The sequence below is a fragment of the Dipodomys spectabilis genome, unplaced genomic scaffold, assembly GCF_019054845.1.
Source record: "Dipodomys spectabilis isolate Male_0828 unplaced genomic scaffold, ASM1905484v1 ptg000297l, whole genome shotgun sequence".
NCBI lineage: Eukaryota > Metazoa > Chordata > Mammalia > Rodentia > Heteromyidae > Dipodomys > Dipodomys spectabilis.
The window spans coordinates 14,007,686-14,019,630 of NW_024870974.1; the positions used below are offsets into that span (position 1 = coordinate 14,007,686).

The window sequence follows — 11,945 nt, forward strand, 5'->3', positions numbered from 1 at the left end:
TCAGAGATAGATGTTTCTAGAACATAGTCCTGTGAGTATAACTTGGTTCTTCTGTATTATTATCTTAACCCAATCTTATTATCATATTATAACCCCAAATTATTAACTTATAATAATAATAGAATTATTGTTATTAATATTATTATCTAATAACCTAATCTGCGGCTGCTTCCTGCCCCCCCAGGAAAGGAGCCAAATTTCTTTCTTTCCTTGTGGTTTTCCTGTCTTGGATTTACATAGTGAAACTAGAATAGCATATTGTTCCTAGATTACCAACAAGATATTTTCGTTTTCACTTTCCATGGGCTATTTTTATACACCAAGCTAAAAGTACTTGTTGTCTTAGATGGAATGATTGTAGTATGATGGTGGCCTGGTTTTTAACATGTCAACAAGCCCTGTTCGCTCAGCCTTCTTTGAAGAAATCCAATTCTGAGGAGTTAGGCTATAATTTTAGCTAACTTGATAGCTGTTAGAAAGATAAATGTTTCCTTGTCAGAATGGATTCGGCCTTCCCGGGAAAACCAGGTCTATGTTTCTGTCCTTAAGCTTACTGAGAGGATGTCATTCATAAAAGCCTTTTGATTTGAACCAGGGAGTGAACGTTAAAAACTGCTTCCCTCTAAATCGAATCAGAAGGTAATTCATGTCTAGTTTTGAGAAAGAGTGTATAAGCTCATGTGACCAACTTGCTTTAGGCCTTAGAACATGACAGGCAGTCAGGTGACAGATGGGTAGGCTATAGATATGAATGTACATTAATATCATCATATCCACTTATCTATGAACATACACTTCACATTTTCAGAATCATAAATCTCATTCCATCAGAGAATAATTCTCATTCCCATAATGCCTATCATCTGTGTATCACTTTAGACTTTTAAAAGTATTTCTTGATCATGTGACCCTTGGGGAAGCGACAGGCTCTGGAATGGTATGGGTTGAAACCCACCTCACAGGATGAAATCCCTGTTCTGGCACAGTGACCTTGCTTCAGCCACATGACCTCTCTATGGCTCTCTTTCCTTATGGATAAGATTGCTTTTGCCTTGTAGGGTTGTTGTTAAGGATTAAGAGATAGGATTCACAAGAGAAAATAACTTAGAATTGCAGCATGACATATAGCATAAAGAACATGCTCAAATTTGGTATGTATTTATATATATATATATGTATATATATAGAAGCTTTGATTTCCTCAGCTTATCAACCTATGCATATATGCATACATACATATCTCTCTCTATATATTTCTGTCCTTCCTTCAGGTGTTAGAGTCTTCTTCATTGATGAACTAACTCCATTATTCAAATCCAGCAAATAATTCTGGAACCCAGACGAACCAAACAGACTGGGAGTTCATGGAGGAAATTGCAGGTTTACAGGAAGACTGTTAGTACTGGGTGTATTTTCAAATTTGGCTTGTGTATTATAGGGTCCATTTCTGAGAAAACCAGCCTAGAAATAGAAGACAGTTGATTTAAGAAATAGTCTTATTTTCCTGGAATTCATTAATCATTTATTACTTATCAGTGAAAAAGTTAGCCCAAACATGGAGGAGGACAGCTAGTTAATATTCAATGAACCTAAGTGATCCTAGACAATCAGGCCCAATGTAGGTCACTAAATCACTGTTAGCCTTTTGATTTCCTCAGAGATGATCTTTCCTAATACAATTCTGATTTAGGACTTAAGATTGTAGTAAAGGAAAAAAATACAAATCTTTTTCCCTCCTAAAATTTTGATAACATATCTCAGATTCCAATGCAAGTCAACAAAAAGGTGACAGTATATGTGCCCCGATTCTAAAATGAGATAAGATAGAAGCTTTGATTTGCTCAGCTTATCAACCTATGCATATGACGTACATTGATACATCTAATGAGACTTTATGAAGCATAGCTCCACACCGAACCTCTGGCTTCATGGTTCCACCTAAAGTTCAAGTTGACATTTTAGGTCCTTCAGTGCAAAGACCCACATGTTCCGTGTGCACTTGCACCCTTCACTCCCTGTCTATCATGCATGGGAAGCACACCTTACTAGTCATCCGATCTAGATCTATCATGATTCGATCTTTGAGCTACGGAATTCATTTAGAAGGAAATTCCATCTAAATTAGGGGATCCAGTGCTTTCTTTTTTGGGGAGCACTGCAGATTACAGTCACTTGCAACCAATCACTTATTAAAGATGACTTTCTGTAGCTGGAATATTCCATTCCCCAGGAACCAAGTGTGTAACCCTAGTGGTCCCTTTTACCATTCTGTCAAATGGAATTCCTATCGGTGCAAATTTTATACCAAAACATTGAATAATTCATGAACCTTATACATATTACTGGACATATTTCGTGATTTAGACATTACACTCAGCATATTACCCCCACTGAATCCTGCTAACAATCCTACACAATAGACAATTTAAGTACCACTTCTATTTTAGCAACATGAGGAAACTCAGTGAGATTAAGTAATTTGTACTGGGTGATCAGTCAGTAAGGTATAGATCTGAGGTTCAAGTCCAGGCAGATGGACTCGACAGTTCTCACCAGCTCCTTGTGTATGCTCTCTGATTGGGCCCTACTTTCCTCAAAGGCAATGTCTTACTAAAGTGTGCATGCCAAGCATGCACAAGGCCCTGATCTGACCCCTAGCACCAATAATAATGAAATGATAAGCAATAGTTTAGTGATCAAAGAATCACACCCTCCTTCCTTCCCTCCCTAGCTCCATTTCTCCCTCCTTATTTCCCTCCTTCCCCCTTCCTTCCATCCCTCCTTCCCTCCTTCCCTTCTTCCTTCCTTCCTTCCTTCCTCTTTCTTGTTCCTTCTCACTCTTCTCTGTTTCTGTCTCTCTGTCTCTCTCTCTCTCTCTCTTATTAGTACTGAGGCTTGAACTCTGAGCCTTGCACTGTGCTTGGCTTTTCCACTCTATCATTTGGGCCATCTCCATTTTTATTATTATTATTATTAGATTGGTTATTTGGAGATAAGAGAATGTTAGGTTTGTTTGCCTAGACTAACTTTGAATTGTGATTCTCAGATCTCAGCCTCTTGAGTAGCTAAGATTATGAATGTCAGCTACCAGTGCCTGCTTATTGTTGAGTAGACAATATGTGCATAGTTCAGCAAGAAGCCTTTCTCCTAACCATTTCCCTTAGCACCTCACTCCATCTCTTCCCACAGAGGTAACACTGGTGTAGACACAATCTGTAAGGTATGCCCTAGAAAATATCCAATGTGTGTCCCACCAATCTACTGTTATTTTTGTTTTTGTTGCTAGTCCTGGGTCTTGAACTCAGGGCCTGAGCGCTGTCCCTGTTTAAGGTGATGACTCTACCACTTGAGCCACAGCTCTATATCCAGCTTTTTGGTGGTTAATTGGAGATAAGAATCCCCATGGACTTTCCTGCCCAGGCTGGCTTTGAACTGTGATCCTCAAACCTCATCCTCCTGAGGAGCTAGAATTCCCAGCATGAACCCTAGCACCTGGCTGTTTTCCTCTTTTTAAAAAATGGAAGAATGCTTTTCTCTGTCATTTATTTTGGAAATTGTTCTGTATGAATAGGTGAGGTATCTCATTCTTTAAAAAGACTGTTTTATATACTTTTGTATGGCTATTCAATCATTTGTTTTATTATTACCTTTGTAATTTGGAAGTTTTGATAGATATTAGAAAATAGAAGCTTTAAAGACTGGACTTCAGATCAAAGCAGTTGACATCATCAAGTAATTGTTGAGTTCGATATTGCTAGGCTGGGGGCTGTGGCTACAAAATTGGTTTATGTCTTAATAAGATTGACACAACATGTATAGTATAACACAAAGATTGCTATAAATGCTATCAACGCGGTAGATGTTTTTGTTTTGGAGGGATGGGGGTGCTATTCAATTTGGTCAGACTTGGAGGTGTAGGGAATGACAATTATGGTGTTTATTTCCCCTGTTGTTCCTAGGAAATAGGAACAGATGAAAGAGATATTTGTGACACTTACATTCTACATCATGGAAACTAGGAGCAGGTGGAAGTCATTATCAGAGCTATAGGAAAGGTACTGAATGGTTTGGAGCTGGACGTTAACTGAGATGGAGGAGAGATGCGTTACACACTTACTGGGCCAATGGCCTAGCAATGAACGTCAAGTCAGGGAAGGAAGTATTACGAAAGAGAGAAAAGAGGAAGATCTGGTTTTGACAGGTGCACCTTCATCGTTATTGACCAGTTACAGCACCTAAACATGGACGTTTATTTTCAAGTCAAAACACGAATAAGTCTGGGTAAAGACTTGGAGCCATGAGCTAGCTGTATTTCTCTTCGTAATGCTCGGGACCTTTCCTGCTGTCCGTCTGCCCTGCGTCCTCGGGCTGTGCTTGCAGTTAGGCTCATGGAAGGTCGACCTTCCCTCCCCTTGGGGACGGGGGATGCGCGCCCTGGGCTCCCAGCTCCTTCCCGGTGCGGGCGGTGGTTGGAGGTGGTTCAAGGCGGCCTGCGTGCGCTCCTCCCCGGGCCGCACCAGCTGCGGGGTCAGGGGAGAAAGGTTGCGCTCACCCCACCCCCCAAAAAGGAGGAGCTTACCCCTGTGTGCAAAGTCTGGGAACCCGGGTGAGCAGGAGCGCAGGTTGGAGCCAGGAGGAGGAGCGGGAAGGCCGTCCCCCCACCCACTCCGGGTAATGACGCCCCAGGGAGCGCCCCCTCCCTCCGGCCACCCCCAGCCCTGCCCAGCCCTGGCCTTACATAAAGGGGCCAGTGGAGCTCAAGAGGTCACAGTGTTGACTGCAGCAGCGCGCTCCCGACAGACACCATGGGCTGGTCCTGGCACCTCAGGAGTTTCCTTCTCTTTTTCTCCACCTTTTCCCTGCTCTCGTCTGCAGGCCTGGCAGTAAGTGCCCAGCTGTTCACAAACCGGTTCTTCTTCCCCAGACCCCTCCAAAGGAGCCCAGAGTGAGCTCTCTGTCTTTTCTCTCCTTGTAGTATGTCGCCACCAAAGACAATTGCTGTATCTTGGATGAAAGATTTGTAAGTCGCTTCTACATTTCTCACTTTTCTATTTGACCTGGAGAAGGGTAGACGTGAAAGCCCTTTGGTTCTGTTTTTACTAGTATTGATGGACACTTTCAACATTTTTAAAGACATAGTCATCTGTGAGTGTCCGCAGGTTTTAGAGTGTTTGCTTTGTATGAGATGGTTTTGAATCATGTGGTTCTACTTGCAGGGCAGTTTCTGTCCAACCACCTGTGGCATTGCAGATTTCCTGTCCTCTTACCAAACCAGTGTGAATAAGGACCTTGAGAGCTTAGAAGATATCCTCAGGCACGTAGAAAACAGAACAACAGAGGCAAAGGAACTTATCAAAGCAATCCAAGTCAGCCACAATCCTGAGGAGCCAGCAAAGCCAAGTGAGAAACCAGTGGCAGCTGACTGAAAAAGTTGGCTGAGCAGTTCGGTTGCTGTTGCTTCATTGTTCTAGTTTCCTAAGTATCTCTCTGTCTCTGGCCCCATGTTAACAGATACGGTAGAGAGTGCGACTATGAATTCCAAGAAGATGGTAGAAGAAATCATGAAATTTGAAGCACTGCTACTAACTCATGAGTCCAGCATTCGGTAAGCGTTGCTTGGCTTTGTTTGTAAGTTTTATTTGCATTGACATTTTTCTTATCTTTTTATCTATCCTATGGATCCATTTAGGTATCTATTTTTATGATCTTTAGGTAGCTGTACAAAGGGACTTCAATTCAACATGTCAGTTGATGAATACAATGAGCACAGAATTAGTTTCTTTTAATATTACATGATTCACTGAAAGGGACCCTGGAATTTTGTTTTTCAATATTAATAGCCAACTGGCTTTACATCTATCTTCAACCTGTGGAGGAAAGAGTTTCGTGGACATGAATTGTACTGCATTATAGTTGCTTTTAAATAATCACATTCCAGCTGTTTTCAACACATTCTATTCTGACTCCATTTATATAAATGTGTCCCCACCCCCACCCCCATTTTTTTATAATGTAAAATCAAGCCTATGGGAATTTGGATGCTGAGAATAAAGTTCCTTTTATAAACATTTCACAAATTGCTGGTAACAAAGCAGCCGGTACAGGCGCAAAAAGGATCTTGGTTACTAAAATAAATCATGTTGAATGCTGAGCAGCCAGATTGCACCTTCAGAGCCTGAACTGAATTGACAGCATAACTATGTGGCCGGCTATGTGTGCTCCCTGCACAAGGGCCTGCTGTAGGAACTCCTTCCCGGTGTTTGGAAGTAAGTATCTCTGTTGCTAGCATCTGGGGACTCACAAACATTCAGGTGTGGTTTTTAGTGGTTTTAGTTTCTCCTCCCATTCCCCTTCCTAAATTGATCTCAAAGCAGACTGAGCATGGAAACATGGTGGCGGGGAAGAAGTAAGTCCCAGAGGAATTTCTCCTCTTTTGGGCATCAGAAGGCCATTGCTCTATTACAGTGAGTGCTATCGTCATGATCATCATATTGTATTATTATTGCCCATCATGGAAATCGGAGACAACTGGGCAGAATCCAACTGGAGCTCCTAATTCTTTGTCTCCTTATCCCTGCTTGAAAGAAACACAGCCATGAACCCATTACAGATGGTTTTCCACCATTTCTAGATCTTCACAGCCTTCCCTGTGAAATGCTACTGAAGTAGGGTTTTGCTTCTCCCAGGCCTTTTCCAAAGTGATGCAACTAAGAAACACTAAGAAGAAAGAAGTTTATATTGTTTTATGATATGGGATAATTCCCCACAGACCCTTCCCATGTGAGTTATTGAGAGAAGCACATAAGCAGGCACCTAGTAGATCCACAGGCAAGGAGGGGCAATGCTTGTGCATTTCAGCCCGTGTGAGTGCCGCATCCGCATCACTGGGAGGTGAGCGCCTTAACTCGGTGCTGCTGGCCTCGTGCAGAAGGTGAAGACCAGGGTCACCACTTACAACGGCCTTGGTTTAGTAACAGGGACTTTGTGCTTTAGGCTCTGAGATGAGACTATCTGGCCCATTCTAAGTAAAAAGATATAAGCTATTTTACCTGCTTTTTTTTTTGGTTTTAGTTTACTTTTACCCAAAGCTTAGCATTTTACTTCACTTCAATTTAGTAATATAATTTTATAATTTTTTTTCCAAGAATGGGGTCATTTATCAGAAGGGCATTTTTTTTCCAGAAAAATTAGGTAAATACAAAATTATTGAAGAGAACACATAAAATTACTTTTTTCTGCAAGAAATACTTAAGGAATCTCTTGTTACCTTGTTTTTCTGTTTGTAGATTTTTGCAGGATATATATAATTCAAATAACCAAAAAATCACCATCTTGAAGCAGAAGGTAGCCCAACTTGAAGCACAGTGCCAAGAACCATGTAAGGATACGGTGAAAATTCATGATAAAACTGGGAAAGGTAAGTGACGGGTTCATATCACGTTCACCCAAACAGATATGCCAATGAACAGTCTGTGCACATAGAAAGCTATAGGACTAATTAGGAACAATCCAAGGAGCCCAATTGCCTAGAGTTTCCTTTAGTAACAAACAATAGTTTGAAAGAACTGGGTCTGTGAGAAGAAAACTTCTTCCGAAATGAATAGTTGGTGACAGGTGAAGGCTCCATTATCAGGCTTTCAGATCTCATGGATTTCAAGCCATAATACAAAATCCATCCTTCCCACCCCCTTCTTCAGATTGTCAAGATATTGCCAACAAAGGAGCCAAAGAGAGTGGGCTTTATTTCATCAAACCTTTGAAAGCGAAGCAGCAGTTCTTAGTGTACTGTGAAATCGATGGGTCTGGAAATGGGTGGACGGTGCTGCAGAAGGTACTCTTTCCATCAGTCTACACAGAGGGCGGGTGGCGGTGGCGGCGGCGGTAGTCTGTGCAGTGACGCAGTACTGTGTGGATTATGGTGGCACATAAGTAAAGTCCTGTAGTGACAGACAGGGAAAGGGATTTCTTTTATCAGGTCAAGGCTCAAAGTAGCCCATCACAAGAAGATGAGGCCACTACACTTTCTGAGGACACAACTGGGCTGCTCCAAATCAGACCCATTTGTGACCTGTGCCTGCTGCTGGCATCCACTTCCAGTCTGGCTCATTGACCCTGTATACATCCTGCCAGTGGCACAACTCTTCCTGCAGGGGGGGCACTGGAGGCACAAGTGGCTATCCTGCCATAGGTAGCACCAGGACCTAGGAGTTCTAAGCTTGACCTCTGAGGTCCTCTAAGGGTCATCACAATCTAGCACTGGGTTTGACTTTGCCATGTGCCAGGCACTCTTTTAAGTACTTTTGAAGACTTTTTTTTTTCTCATGCAGTCTTAAAAAGTTAGCATCATTCTTCCTATTTGATAAATGGAGAATTTGAGACAGCTTCCTGTCTCAAGTTGGCAGTTAGGAGAATGATACCCTCTCTATTTTTACAACACGTTTATAATATTTCTTAATGTGTACTGATAATCTGCCTTTTCCTCTTGTCCATGGCATGGGATAAGTAGAGAGTTGATGGCAGCGTGGATTTCAAGAAAAACTGGATTCAATATAAAGAAGGGTTTGGTCATCTGTCTCCTACTGGCACCACAGAGTTTTGGCTTGGAAATGAGAAGATTCATTTGATAAGCACACAATCTGCAATCCCCTATGCACTGAGGGTACAGCTAACAGACTGGAGTGGTAGAACCAGGTATTGTGAAGAAAACAGTTTTCACCTATACATTTTGATCTGATATTTTTTTTTTTTTAAAAAAAAAGCATTCGAATAGGGAAGTGTTGCATTTTTACTGAGACTCCTGACAGGCTTCCTAGACCCACCCCAGATAGTGGTGTGAGTTCTACCCTGGTCCAGTTGTCCATTGCCTCATATCCTATTAACCCCCAAACTCCTCAACCTGCCTAGATGAGCAGCAATTCCAAGCAGCTGTCCTGTGGAAGAGGGAGATCGGGAGGAGACTCAACTTACGATGTCTCAATTTTCGTCTTCACAGTACTGCAGACTATGCCATGTTCAAGGTGGGATCTGAAGCTGACAAATACCGTCTGACCTATGCCTACTTCATTGGAGGGGACGCTGGGGACGCCTTTGATGGCTATGATTTTGGTGATGATCCTAGTGACAAGTTTTTCACATCCCACAATGGCATGCAGTTCAGTACCTGGGACAATGACAATGACAAGTTTGAAGGCAACTGTGCCGAGCAGGATGGCTCTGGTTGGTGGATGAACAAGTGTCATGCTGGCCACCTCAATGGCATCTATTACCAAGGTATGGCCTTCTTGTGGCCCAAGATAGATCCAGATAGAGGTAGATAGATAGATAGATAATAGATATATAATATATATGTAATACTATATGTAATCTATAATAGTATATTATATAATAATATATAATATATAAAACAGGTAGTAAACAGTTACAAAAAAAGATAAGCAATGATGGTACAGATTGTAGGCCTTTTGCTGTATTATTTTGTGTTTGAAACCAAAATTGGACTGTACCAAGCTTGTGCCTAAAATAGGTCCTTCTACAAGACTTCTAGATTTGTTCTTGTAGTAAAGCCATCACCCTGAGAGTTGGATCACCAAGTTATAGTTCCTCATCTAGAACTACCATACATATATTCTAGCTGGACTAACATTTCCATATGTGTGCTCTCTGATATATCCACTTTGCTCAGGGGCCCATTAGCTGTGTCAGTAAGCAGGTGTCTGGAGGTGTGGAAGGAAAAGGATGAGTAAGGACAGGAGTTCACAGAAGCTTGAGAGAAGAGACTAGTCTGGAGATTACAGATACTTAATTTTCAGATGGAGGTTGCTAGCATTCTGAAGGCTGGGATGGCTTGGAACAATGATTTGACTTGCTACCAATGGTTAGGTGCGTGGCGGCTCTAGGGATGCTAACGGACACATTCGGGAGCTAGAATATGGCTGTTCAGCTCAGCTCCTGATGAGCCACCTCATCTCTCAGCCACTGCCCTAACCCAGAGCTCACCTGGGATCCTCCCAAAGATGGTCGAAATGAAACGACCCTTTTCATTTCTACAACAATTTGTAACTGATGAGAGACATAACTCGTCTTCGACTAATGAAAGGTTCACTTAGAAGACACTCTCAGGGAAGACGCTTGATGTCTGTATCCACTCCAATATTAGACTTGACAACCTCCTTACAAAATTCCATTCAATCTGGTGCCTGGTGACAAGAAGGAAATGCAAGCTAGTTTCACTTTATAAAGAAGGTATAAAAAAAAGACATGGTAGTACGTTTTGTAAAGTCTCATAGTCTCTTCATCAGACCAATAAGATTGTGCTATCAGATAATGTCAGATCAAGAATCTTGTGGTTCGGACCACTGTAACCTACATGAGGGAAGATTGGTTCTAGTGCCTGAATCCAGGATGCCCAAGCTGAGAAAGACTTAAGGTGGCATCTTAGACATTGTAGCCCTGTAATATGGTATGGATATGACCGTGGAGTTGTTTAATATTTTAATTCTAAACAGATTCTGGCGACCTTTAGAGATAGGTTCAGCTTATGGGCAGTGCTGTAAATTTCCTTGAATGGGCCATGCACTTGATTGTAGCTCTTCATGGCCTTTCTAAGGCAAGGAACTACAAGAATAATGTTATGTGTGTCTCTCACTCTGTTTTAGGAGGCACTTACTCGAAAGCCTCTACTCCTAATGGTTATGATAATGGCATTATTTGGGCCACCTGGAAATCCCGCTGGTATTCCATGAAGGAGACCACTATGAAGATAATCCCCTTCAACAGACTGTCCATTGGAGAAGGACAGCAGCACCATATGGGGGGATCCAAACAGGTCAGCACCGAACACGAGGCTGAAATAGAGCTAGACGAATATGAGTAGCCATTCTGCCTGGAGATTATTTACAGTGTGTGAACTATGAATTCCTATTAGCTTGTACCATGTTTCAAAAGATTTCTGCAAGTTTCTTCCTAGCTTTCCTTACCATATTTATTCATTTTAATCCTTAAAATGATACTTGACCCTTACATAGAAATTTTAAAAAAATTCACTTTGGACTGGGTTTTTGAGATGGTAGTTATTTAAAAATTGCTTATTTGAAAAGATAGTGTTTTGACTTAGTTCCTAAGTGCATAAAAATAAAGCTATTTTCTTTTTTGGCTATTCTATCATAAGAGGTCATTTTTTGCTCTAGTATTTTTTAATTACTTCTTATGAATTTTAAACATGTACTGATGAAATAGGAAAACTTCAAATACCTAAGTGTTTTTCAATGTGTATTATCCCTAAATCATTCATATTTAATTCTTTATAACCATGGAGATATAGCTTTTTAATATATGTTTTGTTTTATTATATATTCATAGGCCGGAGACGTTTAAAAGACCGTTTTCAAAAGTGATTTACTTTTTTAAAGGACTTTATCTGAACAGAGAAACATACTATTTTTTCCTATGGGACAATGGACTTAAAGGCTGACTTCATTTTTAAGAGTAAAACAAACCATGTTGAAAACTCCACTAACAGTTTTATGCTGGTGATAATTTATCTTCGTGCATTTTAATAAACATTTTGTTTCCTAAGATGAGATACATGGTGCCTTTTATTGATCATTAAGAACCACAGTTTTTGTGGGCTGGGAAGTTGGCTCAGTGGTAGAGCGCTTGCCTTGCATGCACGAGGCCCTGGGTTCGATTCCTCAGCACCACATGAGCAAAAAAGAAAAAAACCGGAAGTGGCACTGTGGCTCAAGTGGTAGAGCGCTAGCCTTGAGCTGAAGAGCTGAGGGAAAAAAAAAAAAAAAAAAGAACCACAGTTACTGCAACTGGAAAGTCAGCAGCAGTGGCTGAGTTCTTGCTTTATGCTAGGCAGGGTCCCTAACGTTTGGGGGATTAAAGAGGAAACAGAAATTCATGACTTTGTCTTCCAGGGGAGTAAGACATCGGAAGTACAG

The 11,945-nt window shown here is 41.3% G+C and overlaps 1 protein-coding gene across 1 annotated transcript; it reads left to right on the forward strand.

The window, feature by feature from the left end:
- The first annotated feature begins 4,775 nt into the window (after nucleotides 1–4,775).
- Nucleotides 4,776–11,579, forward strand: Fgg (fibrinogen gamma chain). The gene is made up of 10 exons (XM_042701863.1): nucleotides 4,776–4,883; nucleotides 4,976–5,020; nucleotides 5,217–5,400; nucleotides 5,512–5,605; nucleotides 7,287–7,417; nucleotides 7,698–7,831; nucleotides 8,507–8,691; nucleotides 8,993–9,270; nucleotides 10,656–10,825; nucleotides 11,359–11,579. The coding sequence occupies exons 1-10, from the start codon at nucleotides 4,806–4,808 to the stop codon at nucleotides 11,371–11,373; spliced, it is 1,314 nt and encodes a 437-aa protein (XP_042557797.1). The 5' UTR covers nucleotides 4,776–4,805; the 3' UTR covers nucleotides 11,374–11,579.
- The last annotated feature ends 366 nt before the right edge of the window (nucleotides 11,580–11,945 follow it).